This window comes from Platalea leucorodia, assembly GCF_965183815.1.
Source record: "Platalea leucorodia genome assembly, chromosome: 1".
Classification (NCBI taxonomy): Eukaryota; Metazoa; Chordata; class Aves; order Pelecaniformes; family Threskiornithidae; genus Platalea; species Platalea leucorodia.
The window spans coordinates 101,148,912-101,170,126 of record NC_138823.1 but is presented as its reverse complement, the minus strand read 5'-3'; the positions used below and the strand labels follow the sequence as shown (position 1 = coordinate 101,170,126).

General features: G+C 36.7%; 1 protein-coding gene across 1 annotated transcript in view; it reads right to left on the bottom strand.

The window, feature by feature from the left end:
- Nucleotides 1-21,215, bottom strand: part of CDKAL1 (CDKAL1 threonylcarbamoyladenosine tRNA methylthiotransferase) — a 426,399-nt gene that overhangs the window by 132,304 nt on the left and 272,880 nt on the right. The window contains exon 11 of the mRNA XM_082328770.1: nucleotides 11,753-11,898. Coding sequence (XP_082184896.1) covers nucleotides 11,753-11,898 — 146 coding nt within the window. The remainder of the gene's footprint in view (nucleotides 1-11,752; nucleotides 11,899-21,215) is intronic.

Genomic DNA, 21,215 nt, shown 5'->3' with positions numbered 1-21,215 from the left:
AAGATTATCTCACTTAATGTGATAATTACCATACTTCACTTTAATACTGTCAAGTAAAAGCTGTATTTTGTGAAAACATGTTAAAAAGACAGACTTCAGTTTCTGCTATTGTCGTAATGATGAAAGCCCTCAAAATACCTCAAATAATTTTGCATTCTGCAGAAAGTATGACTAAGTAATCTTAGGTAGCCAACAGCACAAAATCATGTTATGACTTATTACCACGTAACTACATAGAATATTTAAGACACAAACCAATCAGGAACGTAAATCTTAACACAATCATGTCCGATCTGTAGATGTTTAACTAAAATTAAGTGAAGCCATAACATTGCATGCACCCAAGTCTAATGCTGATAAAAGTCACAAAATCATGCCCAAGATTTAGATTAGTTCATTACCCTACAGGGTTTCATTTACAAATGATTTTAAATGTATTTCTGCTGATAACTATATTGGTTAAAGAAAACTTCTCTCCCACAACATTTAAATTACAATGCACTGCTGCATCCACAATGTTCATTTTATACACTGACACACACAAAATTAAGACATATCTATTGTACTTACTAAATGCAGAAAAAAAAAAAAAGAAAAAAATCTGCATTTTCCACTCTGGAGTACTTAAATTCCAATTTTCCTTTGCCTATGCCCTCTCACCTATCCTCACATCTGTTCTAATTATCACATAAGATAAACTATGGTGAAAGTAAGCTTCAGACTGAAATTCATATGCAGACCCCAGTAGCTGATACAATGCCATGGCAAAACTCCCAAGCCATCATTCTTGGCTGACTGTAAAATACATTACACTACGCAGTGGTTACAGCCTAGTACTACAAGAACTATTTAAAGGAAGGTATCAAGTAGGTAATGAAACATGAAGGAAGCAAAGATTAAAAGGAGATTTAACAGAAACTCATTTGCTTGCTCTGATTTTGAAACAATAAATATTTTAAAGTTTCTTACCATTATAAAAGAGGAATCTCTACTGCTACATTTTTTTCCCAGCTGGTAGGATCTTACAGTCAATGTCAACAACTGCACAATTACAAACTGCAATTAAGACAACTAAGCAATGCACGCATTTTATTCTCCTCCATTCCAAAGTATATGGGTACATAACAAATGACAAGACATAGGTGAAATGAAACAGAAGTCTGGTTCTTTAAGTGTTCTGTGTTATAACCAGTGTTTCTTGGTATGTGGTCTAACAGAGGTGGGGGAGGTCTAAGAGAATATGCTACATGGAAAAATAGCTTGCTGGCCACAGTTCAGAGTTCAGCTGGCTGCCTTAGCAATTTTTAGGATTGAGTATGTGAGTCAAGTACTCCCAAAAACTTAAGTCAACAGTGTAGGAGCAGCCATCCCACTATTGCAGAGAAATCGTGCCAGTCTGTTGTTCAAACCTGAACTCATAGTCTGTCTGTCTGTCTCTGCAGACTCTTGAAAACAGCCAGTCCCTGACAGACAGTTGATCTTTCTCCTCTCACCAAGCACTAGGGCTAAAAAACCAGCTGTGACTAGTTACTGTGGGACATATACACACAGAGAGATTCAGCAGCAGAGCTACAAATGACCACACGACCCATTTTTCAGATGTGGTGTTTACCCTTTCTGTAAATAATATGAAGGCTGTCAAATGCTTATGCTGAAATTTGACTCAACAAAAACCCTTCAATGGAGATAAATACTTCAGAAATCAGTATTTTTTTTTACTATGAAACTTTCTGTAGGAGACCAATTCAAATCTGCCGGGGTTAGTAATGTCCAAAAGTTGTTACCCCAGAGCTGACAGCGAGTCTGTATGGAATCGCTTTCTGATCTCAGAAGTCGTCGCTCCTGCTAAGGGTCACGGCTCATTCGAAGGCCAAGCAGGGAGGCATCTGACACAGCAAGCCAGAATACAATTAATTTCTACGACCTCTAGGTCTCGCCAATAAATATTTTCCCCAGATTTAAAAAGAAACGGAGACACTCTGGTTTTATATTCTCCTATGTGTAAGGAGTTTGGACACAATAACTTATTTTCCAGCTTGAACTTGCACCTGAAGAACAATTTTCTGGTAAGTGGATTGAGAAGAATTTACATTGCTTCTTGTGCCTTTACATACGACCATATTTGCAATATTGTCTTCCTGTTATAAAGTAATTTAACAGCTGTATTGTGGCAATTTCTCCTACTAAACAAAATGAGAGTTCTACATCATGATGAGAAGCAAAATATAAAGACAAAAAAATTGCAAGTGCAAGAGATAAGCAATTCAGTTGTGGAAAATAAACTTTCATCTGCTATAGCCACTACTCTTGCGCACAAACTTTTTAAAATGTCAGGTTTGTGATTACTTTGCCATGTAATAAAAAGTTTACAACTATAAATTTCATTCTCATTTTAAAGAGGTCAATCATCAACTCATGAGTACAATTTACAGACCAATGTAAGACGCACATGCATACAAAATTGAGCTTCCCTGAAGTAATCTGGATCATGGTCCTCGAATGTATACAGGCAACTTCTGGGTAGCAGAATTGTCCTCCCTTGCATGCGATGGTGTCTTAATTGTAGAGCTACACTTTTAAAGTGGTTTAACAACTTATGTATGTTTCCACTTCCTAGTTTTCTTCATTTAAGCATTTTAGGGTTAAAGAAAATAACCATTAAAGGTACTGATCAGCTATAGAAGTATTGCATTTTTTATTTCTTCAATCATTCTTTCCAACATATTTTCCCTGAATGCTTGACGCAAATGTAACTTCAATCAGCGCTTATCAGCTGGCCAGCTACCACCTTCATCACAAATTATTTTGTGCCATAGTGTTCTATACGATCGAAACAATATAGTTTACAAAATTCATTTATTACCTAGTACTATGCTGAAAATCAGAAAAATGTACACATGTAAATGAACAGATACTTCATTATTTTAAATGTATCAAATCTGAAAATTTAATACCATCATCAGAATTTTCACATCTGAGCGGTGTAATGTGTACACATGATGCGTCATGGGTTTGCATGCGTACTAGTATGCTAACACAATAAATAGTTAAGTATCTTAACATATGTTTGGATATGCTTAAAAACTCAGGAGCAAATTAAAACTGAGAATTACATGTCAAATCAATCTGTTATTAAGCAAATAAACACGAATTAAAGTTATTATTGTTTTAAAAACAAATTAGACTCCTTCCCCAATTCCATTCTAAGTTCTGACCCAGACGTTGAAACATAATGACAATATTTATACCAAAAAATCAAAGAAGTTATTTCAGTTATTTTGTTTTAAAAATACTAGAGTAATATCGTGTCTCAGTAAGTAAAACCAAGTTTTTAAAAACTGTAAACATTAAATGTTTTAAGAAGACTCATTTCTAATACTGCATGATGCTTACAATTCCTTCCTTTTAACCTTAATACGGATTTTATATCATTACTTCCAAAAAAAACCACATTCACATGCCCTCAGGGGGAGAAGGAAAAAGAAAAAAAGATACCATCTTGCTACACTTAAGAAAGTGGGAACTGTATGCACATTACTGATTCTTACTCTGTCATCTAACAACACTCCCATTAGGATTTTGCCAAAGAAAACTGCAGATAAGACTGCCCAGGAAAAGGAAAGCCTAAGAGATCATAGTTTCCCAAACAGTACCATCCCCCAAAATAGAGAGGCTGAAGTTCCATTTAGTGCCATCTAATCTTCAAAGTAGTCTGTCACTTTAGAATTACTTTATGTTAACATCACATTGCGTGACTTAATTTGGACTTCAGTATTTGCATGTGTACATCCTCAGGCTAAGTGTGATCAGCACGTGAACAACAGCCTGACAGATGTACCAGTAACAGAGTACGCCACAGGAAAATGGGGATTGCAGCCATACTCTTACTGTGAATTTGGGTAACATACTGTAGCTGTAGGATATCCATACACAGAAAAGAAATACCCCTTTATTACAAAGGGTTCTGTTACCATGTCATGCATTAAAACTCCCAAGTCTCCTGCTCAAACAAGGTATGATCCTCTTTAACAAAGAGAGTTTCTGAAAAATGAGCACTGAGAACAATCAAAGAGATACCCTCATGGGCTTTTATCATTATTTTACCACACATATCAAAGGGAGATTTTTTCCAACCCAGTTCTATATTTCTCATTTTTGTAGTACGCCTAATTAGTTATACCCATACTACAACATGTCTTCCAGTCCTCCAAGTTGACTCTTAATCACATTCCTAATGGAACAGTCCTAGGCCCATGCATTTTACAATCTCATTTAGAACAGAATTCATTTGGTTGGAAGAAACAGCTGGAAGGAAGAGGCAAGCAAGGATGAGCATAATAGTGAAATATCAAATACCTGTTTGAAAAAAACGAATAAGTTATGGGAATAAAAACTTGTCTTTTATATTAATTACAGCTATTAAGCACAGAATCTAGTGTAAAAATACTACTCAGGCTTTACTCCAAACTCTTCTTGTGGGTATATGACTAAATAAAAATGTAAGTAACAGTAGTTTTATGAAAATATCCTCCAAACTTCAGAGAATCTGTTACACGATTATTTGTATACTCTTTAGAGTAAAGAACTCCCTGTGTAATAAGATACAAAATGGTGTTCCCAGTAGGAAAAGGTCACACTATTTCAAGGTTAAATGGGTTTTGTTGCTCTTTAGGATTCTAAAAAGAGAAAACCTGAACTTCTACAGATCACTGTGATTAAAACTTTTGCTATACTCTGTGTGTTTTCAAAAGACTTCTGTCAAGCTAGAATTAACATAGATGAGGCTGGGTTTTTACAGTCATACAGCGAGAGACTTTAATAATTTCCTTATCTCTACACACATGTAAGAAATTGAAGGCTGTAAAGTGAACTTGAAAAACGTTCATGTTGTTCATAAAGATGACCCACTGCTAACTTGCTATTAACAGTTTTTTTCTGAAGTGCCTATAATAAAGTTCTACAAATAACAATCACAAGTCTAATGCAATTTTCACATTATTCCAACTTCAGCCGCAGCTTTTAGTTCACCTTCCAGCAAATGATGTTTTCCCCCAGCACTGTTACAGAAAGAGTTTAAACAGTCACATTTTACAAGGCATGGGACCACCAAAAGTAGAAAAAGGCAAGCACTTCTGGCAGTCGCCATCCTGACACACAAGCAACAGACTAAGAGCCTACAGCCCAGAAAACCCCAATATCCCTGATGCATTTGGCATGAAAGACTATGCTATAAAATGGTGACCAGTAACTTAGAAAGTGGCAACGGATCTAATTATGCAAACTGTGGCAGTAAGAAGTCTCTCCATGAACTAACTGAAATCTGATTCAACAATCTGTAAACAGTGAAAACAGGAGATTAAAAAGATGCAGATATTTGTAAATGACCTTACTTCCCTCCTTCCATTCCCCCTCCAGGAAATCTCCTCAATAGATTTCCTTGCTATAAAGTAAAAGTACAGTAGCATTTGCTGAGAAAAGAGCTATCCTGGAATGCCTAATATTTGTCTCTCCCCAGTCAGTACCAAAGAAAAACATACTTTTTAAATTTAGGTAGTTGAACCCTAAATATTCAAAATACCCTAATGAAATTAATGGATTTGCAAGTGTTCAGCACCTTTGAAACCTCTTACCTACTTGTATCTCTTTACATGACCTTGTGAATCAAATGCAAGGCAGGAAGACTTATAAATTTAGCAACTGGTTTATGTAAGCCCAAAGTTAAATTCCACAACACCTAAAGACAACTAATCCTGTGGTAAAAGGAGCTTGTAGCCCATAAAAGACTACACCACTGATCACTAGGGTGAAGTCTAGACACAAACTTGAATCTACTTTTGTGCTGCATCTGTTTGGTGAAAAACTCCCACATTTTAGGTTTTGGTGCTAATTCAATACTTTTTACAAACACTCAATTCCTTTAAAACACCAGAAAAAGAGAGACACATTTGGTAAAGTGATTAGTTCAGACTCCAATTGCAGACAAAAGACAGAGTAAAGAGAAGAGTCTAGAGACCGAGGTATAAAATTACAGATAAGTACCAAATACACTCAGCAGTTTCTTAGCAGAAAACATCATAAGGATTTTAAACAGATGACATTTGCATTTGCAGTAGTTAGACTGACAGAACAGATGTACTAAAACCCATTAAAAAAGCTTAAATCCGAAAGACTTGTCACGGTTTGTTAGGGCCACGATTTGCACATCTGCAAAATGAGCTCTGCAATGTCTCTGTCTGGGAAACAAAAGTGCATTTTCAGAAAGAAAATGAAACACATTCATGCTGTAAAAAAAGTGAGGGAGCTGTTATAGTCTACTTCATAATTAACTGCATTTTGAGAGCGAGTAGAAAAATGTATGTAAAAATAGTAAATGCTTATTTTAAAATTATTCTATTCATTGCCTTCAAATTCTAGTTTTATTAACTGGCACAATAACGTGATAAAGACAATACTACTGCCACAAGGCCTGGGATAGTTTCAAAACTGCAGGTTGTCTGGAATAGCTGCACATTTGACAATGACTCATTTAGCTGTTTATCTTTCAGTGTGGACTTAATAATATTCAGGAGCTTACTATATGGACATCTTTCAGAAGAAAATTATCTACAGTTACAAATTATTTACAGTGTTCAGAATTTCCTTGATTGTCCAAGTAATAATATCTAGAAACACACTTTCGGGAAGATATTTCTTCCCCGTTCGTGATTTCAGTCAAAAATTAGCTATTAGAAAATAGAGAAAATTTTCAAGCAGAAGACATCTGGATGGCAAGATACTCGCTTGCAGAAGAAGTACAGACAGAGACCACGATAAACAGCTGATTGCCCACAGAAGCTTTTATGGTATGTGTTACAATGCCCCGAATAAGAACAAGGTCACGACAGAAGACTAGAACCTGGGAAACAAATTACTGCTGTGAAATTGCTCAGAAAGGCAAGAGCAGCCATACCGAAACATACTGGACAAAATCACACTGAGAAAGCGGACTATGAAAAGTTTCATTCAGACACTCAAATATTGCTGTAAAAACTAAGACTAACATGGATATACAGCATGAGGGAGACAGTAGCTGAGTCCACTTTGCTCCCAGCCACACTGTTTTACCCTGAAGCAGCCTGTCTCAACATCCAAGCAGATGCAGCCTGGCTGCCACTGCAACACAAGAGACAAAAGTCAGGGCGGATCAAAAGAAACATGAAACAGTCACTGCTGAATCCCCCCAAATCCTTAAAAACAGAATTAAGAGGTGTCCTAGGAAGCTGCTGAAGCTACAGTTTGTTGGCCTAACTCCTTGTAGAGCAACAAGGAAAAAGGGAGCCTCCCAGAAGCCAGCTGTCCCAAAGGACTATATAACACCTTCTCTCAATGTGGACAACATCTCTAATTTCTTCAGATGTTCAGCAGTTGTCTGTTACTGCTGGGCAACTAAGATTCGAGTTTACACCTGAGTGATGAATCTCCCTCCAAGCTTGCAATTTATTTTCCACTGCACTCATTTACTTTTGGTCCTTTACTTTCTTGTAATTGCACATAACTATGTATCTACATATGCTGAAAAAAACCAATACTTGAGGCTAGGACAGGCTTACTAGTAGGTCTGATCTTAATGGAGAAGAGAGAAACAGTGCAAAAACGCACAGAACTTTCTGCGTGACAGAGCTGGAGCTCTCCCCTCTGGCAGCCCAAGTTTGCTGGCTTTCAGATGATATTGGAAAGCTCAGATGTTTCCAGTATGAATTATGAGACAATCTCAAGTGAACAGCAGCAGCCACCCACAATTAATATCACACTTCTATCTCAGAACACAAACAAAAACAAACTGTGAGGCAAATCCGGCTTTTCCTCAGCGTTATGCTACTTCCCAAAACAGAAAGGCATAGTGTTTCAGCCCAGCTCTAAATTTCTCTACTTTTTTTAATTCATCTAGATTTTGGTTTTACAATTCTCTTGTCTTATCAACCAGCAGTAACAGGGAAAGATGAATACGAACTTTGATGAACATCATAATTGCCTCACAAACCAGAAAGGTAAGAGAATGTAGTATGGTCAACAACAGCAAACAAGAAATTTGGAAAACATATTACCAGTCTAAAGGATTTTTTAATGGGTATATATTCACATTGATGATTATTCAAGCAATTACAGAATATGACATTCAGATCTCAGGTTTCTTTAACTAAAATATATTCCAATTGTTTGCTTTTATCAGCAAAAGTAAATTTCAGGGGATTAAGTTTCAAAACTTCAAGATAATTAAAGCAGTCTTGCTCATTTTGCAACTACAAACATCACCTTTCAGAAATACAATTTATGCTGAATCTTGAAAGTTGAGATCACTTGAAAAACAACTCACATTTTGATATAATGACACCACAATTGAAAGACTTTCTGATGTAAGACTAAATTGGTCTCTGGATTAAATTTACTAAGCAGCAATTTTTAAAGCTCCTGTATTTAGTTGCAAACACATTGAAATTAATATCTCCTCCGGGAATCAGTCTTGAGAATAGTCCCTCCAGACTACTGTATTAGTCCCTAAAGACTACAGACTAGGGCACTAGTCCCTAGTCCCTCCACACTGTGTACAAGTTGTACAGGACCACCTTCTAAATTAATCAGCGCGTCCTCATTTCCTTTATGCTGTTCCTCTCTAGAATAGTTTACAAGTAAGTCCTCAGTAAATATACATATATACACATATTATATCTGTAGATCAGCTACCGACCTATCAACTGCACAACAGTATTTTTCCGAATACTTGAATTTACTGAAATTTCAGTGCAAAAAAAGTGCAAAATATCAAAGAAGGAATTTCTAAAAAAGCATAAAACAAGACTTCTGTAGTTCAGTTTTTCAGTCTAATGGATTTGTGTTTCTGGCTTTATATTCTATATATTTTGCTATAGATTTTCATAATAAACCAAAAATGTTGTCACCTGGCTGGGGAGAGTGGCTCGAAAAACCAAAGTGTTGCATATCAAAAGACTGCAGTAGAACATCAATATAAGTTTTTAAAGTTCATTTCTAGGGTTCCTGCCTGAAGAGAGAGTCCTCAAAGGGAAGAAAAAAGTGGCATCTCTAACTTCACAGTCCCAGAGGGTCTACAATGCTCCATTCTTTTAAAAAGTGAGTTTCAACACAAACAGTAATTGCTTTGGAGAACTCTAGCTTCTCTGTAAGGCAGTCTGTGCTCAGCAGGATATGAATAAATCCCCACTCTCAGAAGGAGACACCTTTGCAATCACTCCTGGCTCTCCAGAGGAAGGAAAGGCATTTGCTCCTTCTTCTGGGGAAAAACAGTCCCAGAGTGTTTTGTTGGCCTGACTGAGAAAAGAAAGAGTCAGGAATCACTTGGTATCTTTGGGGTTCCAAAACCAAAAAGACGACATGGCTCATTCTTTTCCTTTTTCCCTTCATTTTTTACTTGCTGTGCTTCGTTTTTATTTGCCTAGATGTTTGAACTCAAGTTATTACGCACTTAGCTGATACCCATATAATTGCTTGATGTGTGGCTTTACTTCTTCAGCAGGTCAGCCTATAAAATTATCGGTTTAATAGAGTTTTAGGTGAAGATACTATCAGAGCAGATGTCGTAGAGACGAAGGCGCCATTCGGAATCTACTGAGAAGACCCTGTACATTTTGCGTCGGAAGCTTCTAGATGACTCTAAGGCCCTAGGAATAGAGAAAGGAGATCTAGGGGGTTCTACTTTTGTTTTATTTTTCCTTTTTGATAAATGGAAGATGGAAATAATCCCTTTTGGCTATTAAAGTAGTTCAAACACATATTTAATTCTAGCTATTCTGACTCTAGGCTCTGGAGTTGTCTGCAGGAATGTTAAGTCCTGGCAAACTTTGTGCTAGATCTTTATGGGAATATCTATATGGGAATGTAATAGCTGGCTGCTGCTGTACGAGGAAAGACTACAAATGAAGACACTATGCTCTTAAGTGCAAAAGAAAAAAAAAAATATTGGTTTTACAGATGTGCACATGTTCAAATATCCAAAACATTTTCTCTGCCTTGCATAGCTTCCTCATCCTGCTGCCATATGATACAAAGAATTTTCCATCTTAATATTTGGAGACTGTTTTCTAACAGGAACTACCAGATAATTTGGTAGTTTCTTAATAAGCAGGATAAATAGTTTATTATTATTTAAAATTAAGACATCAAACCAATTATTTCTTCCTTGTTAAGTTCACTACAAAAAAGCCTGTGGAAAAAGACATATGTCATAGATTACTGTATATTCAATGACCAGCTGTTTTAAATTTGGATATTAAGTAATTCACTCTTTTCTGTGTGCAAGACCTGAATGATTTAATAAATTCCCATATGCCCCAACATGTGCCAGCTATACTAGGTTATCGAAAATCCAGCTGCTGTTATGATAATAGCTGCCAATGCTAAAACTACTGAAGAGAATAACGAATAAGCTTCAAGTCAACTGAGACATAAACTGACACAGTTCCCACTTAAGATACGTGGGAATACAATATATCTGTTAATTAAAAACTAACACTGACCCATAGTCACATGAAAATTAAGTGCCAAGAATTCATGTGCATTTTTTAGGGTGCAAAATTAGCGCCCAATCAACCTGTATGAAGACAAGCAGCTCCATTTCCATCAGTTGTCCTAGATGCATAGGAGTGTCCTATAAACTACACATACAGTTTGCAAAATAGATTCTACTGTGTCGCAGTTTGCTTTTCTTTCTTATGTATCGTAATTTCCATGCAGCTCTTGCATGGCACGTTTTACATAGTTAGACTGCTGGATTTTTCAATGATCATGAAAAACTGATTATGAAAATTATTATGAAAATTTGATTCTTTTATGTACAAGTATTTTAACGCAATTTAAGAGTCAGAAGTACAACTCCACTGCCCTTAGTTCATTAAAACAAGCACACAAACAACAAAAAAAAGCAGATGGAGAAAGCAGTCAAACAAGGCGACAGAAATAATTCTCCAGACACCTATTTTTAGGACAATCGGTGCAGAAATATCCATCAAAATATGTCACTATTACATTTTAAAAGCTAAGAAAATACTTCCTTGGATATTAAATTATTATTTGTATTATTGTAATTATTATATTTGTAGTTACAAAAGCTTTGCAAGTGAATGTGACTTTCATCTTCAGGTCAGCGTAAACAAACACATTACAATACACGATTTTATCTCTCACAATTATCTCTGTTGTTAAGGGAAATAATTTTGAAATTATCCTAGAAATCATCAGTCCCATAAGCCAGATTAGAGTATTACTATACTGATGTAAATGTACATCAGCTATAGGACATAAAATACTGCTTATTAAAAAAAAAAAAACAACACCAACTCATTTACATTTTCTGGAGCTGGATCATCTCCAGTACACAACATATACAATGCTCAAAAGCCACATTTAAGGAGACTTCAATAACTTTAACTTCAAGCAGTCTACATATAGTAGTTTAAGCATAAAAAATAATCTAAGAATGTATTATTTGAAAAAGATTAGGAATATATTGACAAATTAAAAGCATGTCATGCAGAGATTTAAGATGCTTATAAAAGCTCAAGCAAAGGGGCAAACCACATCAAGGGGCTTACAGAAAACTCAAAGACTTTAAAAGCTTAAAGAGGCTCATTCTTTTTCATACCTTAATTACACAGTTGCAAGTAATTGTGTTTTCAGCCACATGTTCTTGACATTGCAAAAAATCCAACACTGTTATTTTCTCAAATATTAGTAGACTTACTTTTCTTTAAGGAAATCCACTACTTGTTTGAAGTCTGCCACGCAGTATTCTCTTTTCATGTCCATGAGCACACTGTCAGAGGCTGACTGCACCGGTATGTGCAGAAAAGCATATACTCTTGGATGATTGAGAATCTTCGCCATTTCCTAAGTTATTCAAAAAGAAAAAAAGCTTTAAAGCATTATGAAAACAATACACAAAACTCCTTTAAATTAATATATGGGGTAAGTATCAGTAGTAATACTTCTGAAACCCAAACAATACTGAGTTGCAGTGGCCTAGTTTGAAACAGTAGGGACAGGTGAAAATATTTGGAAGCAATTTTTTTTTTAAAGAAAACAAGAAGAAAGCTCTGGGATTGCATCTCCCTTGCGACAGGGATGACATTCTCTACATCGTATCGGTTATCCAATTAAGAGAAAATTTAAGAGGCAAAGTATTGTGAAAGTCAGTGCTTTCACACGGTGGCTGTTTTCAATTTCAGAAGATGGCAAGGGTTAGCTGCTTTCTTGTCAGAGTCAAATAAGTTCTCAGATACCAATACGAGAATGTCTCTAACTGGAGTATCCTTAAAGTTGGCCATTTGCTAATTAAGGTATATCTGGCTATTTGCAAACCTGCTCCAATACTGCTCTGAAATATGTTACCTGTGTTATTTCAGAGATGAGACTCCAGGAATTAGAAGTATTTGGCTATAAAATGGATAGAATTAATCAGGAAGCAGCTAAAAAACAGAGTGACAGCTTGAAGAGAGGCAGAGGATGTTGTACCTTTTATATAAATACAAATACAAAAGGTCGGAATGCGAACAAAGTAAAGGTAATAGCAAAATACAAACAAACCCCCAAATCAAAGCCAAACCAAACCCCTGATTGAGGCTTGGCAGGGTGACGGAACATGAGATGGGGAATAGACTATGGTGGTCGCATTTCTTTCATTTTTATTATTTACACCGTTAAGGACATAGAGTCTAGCAAGAAAGTTTAAATATTTTAAAAAGTTAAGACAAAACAGCATTTAGATTGTGCGCAATATGGTACAATACGGCCTGTTAATCTTTATCCTGCAAAAAATAAGTGCACTTGGACAAAGAACCATATTACGCACACAACCAGGTTTGCACATAAGGTTTTTCCCTTCTCCCCGCGTGGTGAGCGTACAGGACACGGGCTGGGACCCAGTGCTGCACTGCCTGCTCTTCCGCCGCGTGCTCTTCCGTGCTCTTCCACCGTTTCTCCTGTTTTCTTTGACAGCATAGATACTCTGTCTGACAACACGTACTGCTGCCAGATTTAGTTGATAAGTTGCACTTTCCAGATCATTAATCAGCAATATTAGTCACGCATCTAGATTTTCTCTCTGTATTTCTACAAGGTTGGCCTAGATTGTTCAAAGAGAAGGTAAACACCCTTGTGCCTTTTAACTTTCAGGTATCCACCTTTTAAAAGCACTGATTTTTAGAGGAAAAAGAAAAAACACTCTCTCAACACACACCTTTCATCTGACAAACATATGCGTACAAAACCTGAACTCTCTCAAATCACTTTTGAAAGCAGTTTTGAAAGCTTCTGTCTAAGATCCTATTACGTAAATGTCTTAAGAGAAATGGTTACGTTATTCAGTGGAATATCTAGTCTACCTCAGGTATGTAAACTAAACGTTACAGTAATAACCATACTGATAATGGAGGGCATACACTTTGATGCACAGAAAGGCTGTGCGCAGTGAACCTGGCTCTCAGTGGAAGCTGGAGGTAGCTGGCTTCATGAATGAGGGAGTAAAGAAAAGGCCACCATGCATCCATACAAATTTTGTGTCCGTTTCAAATGGAACCATTTGCTCACGCCTTTAATAATTTTAGATGTTCAGCCAGAATATATTTTCAAAATGAAACAGCGTAGAACAAGTTCTGTAAAATAAAGTAGCAAGATGAGGAAAACTCTCCTTCTCTTTTAAGCTTTAGAAAATCCGGTAAACACAGTTTATATGAAGCATCCTAGTAGTCATCTGTGATTTTTTTGCTTATCAGTAATAATATACGTTTCTAAAATGTAAGAAATGGCAAAAGGGCTGGAACCTAAGCTATGTACCACAAGCCTATTATTCTGCTTATCTCCTACTTCAAAGCACTTCATTCAATCTTCAAAAACAGATTTATGATATAAGAAACTAATAAAAGTCAAGTTTCATAACATGTTTCTGAATCTGCCAAGTTCTTAAAAATAACTCAACAACACAGAAAAAAAATCTTTCTCACTCCTCTCAAATTTGGCATTTTCTGAATAACAGAATCTTCAATATGTGATCACTTTGTGAATTCTTTTTGAAGGTAATAAAGTATTTATTAGAAATCCTAGCTACAAAAGTGTTATTTTATTCCAGCTTTTGTAAGGCTGAGAATCATTTGATAGTGAAAAAACCTGATTTCTATTCCAAACAAACACAGAGAATATTACATTTAAAAATTTAAGATTTTGTTCTTTCCCTTTTGCATTCATACTAAACAACACTTACATTTTTTTAAGGGTTGCTTTTTAACCTTAAAATAGGGATTGATTCTTTCCATGATAGTAGCTAATTTTAAATTATGTAAAAAACTAGCTACGCATTGCAGGCCAGCAGGAACTAATTAAAAAAAAAAAAGCATAACTACCTTGTGTTTACCTGTGTTAAAGACACCATACATAGTAAAGAATGAGAAACTACCTTGTTTTACCTAAAAGTTTTGGTTTTTAAAGTCACAAGTGAGGAAATTCTCTAATTGTGTGAAAATGCTGATTTCATTTGTCGTCTTCTCTTTTTTGCCTTAAAAAAAAGAAAATTTTGCTGCAAAGTTTGAAAGGTGAAAACTAAATCTCAAAATTCAAAAAGTGTTTTCCTATCTAGAAGATCTCAAAAAAACCAGCCAACCAACCCCAAACCGACTAGTTGCTTATCTTGTGGTAATGTGCAGAATCCTGCTGGTCCCACGTTTGATCTACTGCAGCGGGATGTGGCCGAGAGGGACCTTTCAACTACACTTCCTAAGAGGAACTAAACCGCCAGCATTCAGCAGCCACAGTTAAACAAGACTCTAGGCAGACCTGCTTCTTCTGGTTAACCCCCATGTAAAAAAAAATAAAATAAAATAAAAAAAAAAAGAAGTCATACGGCTTCTGCAATCACTGTTGTCAATATCCTTCAGGATTAAGAACGCAACTGTTGTCATTTAAAGTCATTTCCCTTGGTTCCATACTAATAGGACACAAAATGCCTGGCAGTAATTAACTGAACTTTTCAACTGTCACTACAGGTCCCTGGGTGCAGTAAGAGCCATGAAAGTAAGCTCAGAAACATTACTGATAATTCCACTGCATCATTCTGTTTTAGAAAGATGCACATCAGTCCCCTCTATATCAAAGAACATGTGTTCTTTAGAAAGTAAATTGCTTGTTATACATATCGGAAATGCAGGTACAACACATACGTTACGTACCTGGAAACCCTAAAACAGCCTAGTTATTGTGGTCACAGGTTTCAGGTATGTTCTGGACACTCAAAGCTCCTTCTAGAGAAGAGGTGGTTGCAAACAACTCTTTCTACTGTGAAGTCCTTTCTTTGCTTATTTTCTATAGCTAAAGCTACACAAAATATACTGCATGTGCTTTAAGCACTGAAGTTCTATTGAGTATATTCCTCTATTTTCAGGCATAGATCTGAATCAAAGGCCCTACTGATAAACTGATTACCCGCCAAGTACTTCAGGATCATAACTATTAACTTGGGGAATTTAGCAGAACACAAATTATTAACACAAACCAAACACAAGACAAATACCTGATGGCCCACTGTTTGTCATTCACTTCTAAGTACCACTGGTGTTCTAAATTTACCTTTTGTAACCAGAAACTCGAAGTGAGGAGTTCAGAAAGAAACAGAATAATGAAGTAAACAAAAGTTCTGCGTGATTGCGTCAGAAATCTGGATAAATCAATCTTCCAAACCTTGTAAGTGTTCAGATATAAATATCACATTCTAACTAACCCAGAGCTTTAAGGTAAGATTGTTCCAGTCTTACCTTTTATTCTCCCTACACCTAAAACTACACTGAAGTACTTTACCAGATAGGTTTGATTAAATTACAGCCATGCACTACACAGTCATACTTAGTCAATGCTGACAGATTTTCCCACACCACAGATTGCATACAGAATACTAGATTTCATCACTTAATAAAATTATTAGTTAATATCCCAGACAGAACTTGAAGGACATCACGGGCTAATGCATAATTGTACTTTACAGTGTCTCAACATTCTAAGCTTAACATCTGTTTCCTGTTGTTTTTTATAAATATATAATTTTTTTTTACAAAGTGCTTTGCATTACTAGATATAATTATATATTTCATTTAGAAGGAAAAACGCAATATAGAATTTTATTTCCATCTGGAAACAATAAAGGAACAACTTTTTCAAATTATACGACTGTGAAAGAAAATTTCTGTCTTTAATCATGACTGAAACAGCTGACTGCCTTTTCCCCCTATCCCCTGGAATCTAATAATACATCTATGAATGAAGGGAAGCACTACACAAAAATGACATTTCATGTAGGGACGAAAAGGTCGAAGAGTAGTGCAATTTGTTTCAAGCTGACTTTACAAAAAATAAAAGTCATCTACATTTGGAATCTAAAAATGTATGTGAAATATCCTTTAGGATACTGATCACACAGGAAAGAATTTTTCCAGTTCTTAGCAGCTGGAGTACATCAGAACACAAGGCACATCGCCAGAAAGATTTTTATCTAGTCAGTATATTTTATCCCAGCAATTATAATACACAAATTTAACCACCTAACCAGAAAATCAATCCTTCTGTTTGTAATGACACCACGCACAACCACGAAGAATCACAGAGACTATAAACATCAATATCTGTGCATCTTTATGTCAGTACCAGCAAGCTGTTCAGACTTCAGATTCTTTCCCCTACCCTAAAGTAGGCAAAAATCCAGTATTTGAATTCTGCCTCATGTTTGAGTCACAATGATCTGAATAACTTGCTTCCCAGCAAAAGGATTTTGTCCTCTGCCAGCAGCAAAGCCCAAAGAAACCCTCATCCATATGGAAACATGACAAAATGGTACTCCCTCAAAACTTCCTCCCCTTGTGGCAGACGTTAGCTTGGGATATGTCAGGAGGGATGTCCACTGACTGTTGTCTTTCAGAAGCCCAGTGGTGCCACCGCCAGCACGGTCTGGATAAAAACCAAGTGGCTGTGGTCCATTTTTTAAATTCTTCTGCTGTAATACAGTTCAGGAACAGATGTGATTTAGTGATGCAGGCGTGGCAACGATGACACAGTATGATCGAGTCTGGAAAGCCCGTAACAGTTTTGTTAAAACTAATGAACAGGGAACCTTCACGCCCCCTCCCCGCCCCTCATGAGTAATGGGGCTGTAAAAACCTAAGAACGTGTAGGATGTATAATCGCACATCTCCCCAAGGACACTAGTTGGAAGGCAATGCCTCCCCCTCATCTGTATATGAAGTGGGGGAGATGTAATGAAGCCATATGATGGGCAAGCTTAGCGGCAACCCCTATCGCACGTAATATGACATGACTTATGCCCAGGTCTTTATCCTATCATTAGGATAAAGGGAGGCCACACTGGAGCAGTTAGAAGCACACACAATTCTGACCAATGTAATTTGAACCTTAAAATCAAATCTTTGGGTTGCCAGATGGAGGGCAAAAATCTCTTTTGTCATATGGGAAAAATGCCTTCTACATTACCAAACAAAAAACTGGTATTAGCTCAGGCCACCCTTAGAAGTGGATATAAACCAGACTGCAAGCCGTGATTTGCTGATAGGAGAACAAGCCGCGATAGCCATATGCTCGGCCCTAGCTGTTCCCAGCTGTCCTCCTAGGTGTGGGATCTCTCTATTGCTTCCAACCTCATAAAACAGACAACCCTAGCTAGCTAAGCAATTTTGTCTCCCATGCAGCTACGTATTAAACCTAATGTCTTAAAAACCAAACCAAGCCGAACGAAAACCATCTACATGCCTTCAAAAACTTGCCACATCTTCTTTTATTAAAAACGAGCACAGGCTAACAGGAGTTCTTGCAAAAAAGTGACATTCAGATAATACTACAATGCAATACTGTATTTCATAGTTCAAAGCTTCAGCTGAGGTTTGCACCTCTTCCCACGAGTCAGTGTACAAACAAGGAAACACCCAGCACCAAATACTAGGTACCCGATTTTTACTTTTAAACACAGAACTATCATGAACTCTCCTATTCAGTTAACAAGTACATATGTTTCTCTCCAAGATATGACTCTTAACCTGGATATACATGGTATCCCCAAGAGTACAAAAAGCCTCTGCAGAGTACCATTTTTTGCATTTATCTGATAAAAACAGTTATTCCCAGTACAGATGTCCTAACCTGGGTTGCTGAAATACTTCACAATAAGAAAACTGGTATCCCTATCACAGCCTGCTTCCAACACTAAAGCAGGACTGACTTTGCATTGGGTAAAATGTAAAGCATCAGCATCTACACTGGGTAGCCGCTGACTGCTTATTGCTGAAGTCTGTATGGAGCCGTGAGCCCAAGTACAACAGCTAAGTCTCTGCAAGCGTGTCACCAAAACACAACTGATTCAGTGACACATTCAGCATTAATAGTACCGCACTGGTTTCCTCAAGGTATTGTGCACCTTCAGCTCCCGCACAAACTGATGGAAGCTGTGTGGTTGGAAACATGCAGTAAATGGTTCAGTGCTTTCAAAGATGAAAACTGTTACTGTTCCTGCTGCAACCATCATTACAGTCCTAGAGAGACTTTGTGGAGCTTCAGAGTGCTGTTTGTCCAGTTTCAATGAACAGATGCACTTTAAGGTAAAATGTACGTTTAATTAAAGGCTAGAGTGATGGTTTAATGATTTAAAGCCATCCAATCAAATAGCTAATGCTAATTACTTGTGAAATGATTAATTCTGATGTGCAAGAAAATACATACCTTTTCATTTTCCCCATGGTGCTCTCTTATTTCTCATCATTAAGCACTCCTCAAATGAAATATTTTTTTCCAGAAGTAAATGAATACTCCTCTTCGCAGTATGTATTAGAAACACATACTGGGAAGTTCCCTAAAAAGGTGATTTATTGCAACAGCACATTGCTACTTTAAATACCTGTCTCAATCATATTTTATGCTAATAAAACCTTGAAAATGAATTAAAGTGTAGAGAAGCACACACAGCAGGCAAGTAGGATTGTCACACTATCTTTTTGTCTTCAGAAACCTGGATGAATGAAATGGATTGCTAGTTTCATCCATACTATGCATTTGTTCACCACCTCAAAAATGAGAATCCCGTACGATAGAAAAGAATTGATGGTTTCTGCTCAGAAGGAAGTCATAGAATGAATGGCACACCCCATCAGAGTCCAGCTGCACCAAGACGGATCAGTGCCAGGAAGCCTCCCTATTGTTTCCCTCTATTTCAAACAAGCAAGTACAGTACCTAAAATAGCATCTGCTTTAGCAGGTTACAGTGGAAGGAAAACAGTGCAGGGTTTTAATCAAAACCTAAACCTTTAGGCAAGTGCAATCACTTACTTTCTTTTGTAGATATCCAATTTGCTGAGCTAAGTTTCATAACAAAACAGAATAAAAATATTCAAAAACATAATGACAAGATTGATATCACAGAATTTACATTCTTCAGCAGCTCTTGCACATTGAACATAACTAAACTAATTGAATTCAAAGACTCGGTAGAAGAGACTCTATGTCTTTTCCTCAATTCACAATGGTACAGAAACCCAAAGCCAATATTATGTGCAGTTTTATTAAACTTTCTAGAACACATTATATTTCCTTTTTCTCATTTTTAAAGAATAATCACTTCAAAAAAAATTTTTTTTTAAACAAATGCCAAAGCCTAATGAAGCAAGCAGTCTTACTGAAGATTATGTAGATGATGTTGCAAAGCCCAGTGAACGTGACAGCTCATCTATCAAAGAAAACAAAGGGGTTTACGCATCTAAACTAAACAGAAGCTTTTGGAACAGCATGGAGAGTAGTTGGTAGAACTTTACTTATTATAATATAAATAACCAGGAAAGTGAGATCTTATTTGTTTTTCAATGAAGGCAGAAATATTAAAAGAAGATGGCACAGTTTGTTATGCAAGCTATATATTTGACAATAGCTTCCACCCCAATGCCTTGAAGCACATCGCAACTGCTAAAATTCCCGCTTTATTTAGGAAAAATGCAGTTTCCTTCCCCATATATGTACTACCCGTTCTTTGAACAAACCGCTCAATTCATGCCGATTTTCATTTTCTGCTAGTAACCCACCAATGAAGTAAGCCACAGCTCCAAAGGTCTGCTGGGATGAGACAGTATTATAAGTAATTGACAGACAACCTGCCACTCAACACAAGATTGAGAGTGGATCTGTCTGCATTTAAATACTCTTCATGCTTGTGATATCTAACAATCAAGAGAAACATTCATATGAAGAAATCATAATTAAAGTACAGTTAACATGCACAGCTTTAACTGGTCAAGCAATGTGCTACTTAATGTTAACCCTTTTTTGCAACACCAGTTTTCATGCACAGATTAGTAAATACAGCAGAGCACTAGATGCATGCATAAAATATTCTGTCTTGATGGAGAACTGAATCTTGTATAAATAAAAGCAGTTCTTTCTCTGTGTTTCTCAAAGCATTTTTTCTACTAGTGTTACAAAGAACAGGAGCTTCATTCCCACCACCACAAATATTCCCCTCTGCATTACCTGGAAGCAAACCTTTATTGTTCATCAAAGTTCCCAATACAATAACATTGTTAAGGTTTTCAAGAACACCCAGGATTCACAAATACAACATAAAACCTTCAAGAAGAGTAAGATGGGTTCTTATTTGGACATTTGTTAAGCCAAATCATATTCCACCAGCTGGCAGCAAACATGTCACCAAGCATTTATGGACACAGGACCCGCTGAGTCGGAGATCTTAAAACTCTGGATTAGAGAAAGTGGTGTGACAAAATGTATCTCAAAGCACAGCAGAGATTCATCCCTTTCCTAACGCCATAATATCCAAATACACATTCACTCTGGGGTGAGTTCACCACTGAAAAAGTTCCCATGACACTATGTCTTAAGAAGTAATTTCAAGTAAATGTGCTGTATTTGGAAACCTCAAAGACAAAGAACACTTTGAGAGGAAGAACAGGAAAGACAGAGTATTTTAGTACTAGAAAAATAAAAAGCTGGAATATACAGAGTAAGCAAAGATACACGCACAGCCTCCATAGGTGAATAAGCATTTAGCATAATACCAAAGGAAACAGTAAGCATCCCTCCCACCTGCCCCTTCCCCCTTTTTTTTTCTTTTTTAGAAGCCCAGATGCAACTGCCCCTCTCCTCCTCCCCTTAGTATCTGA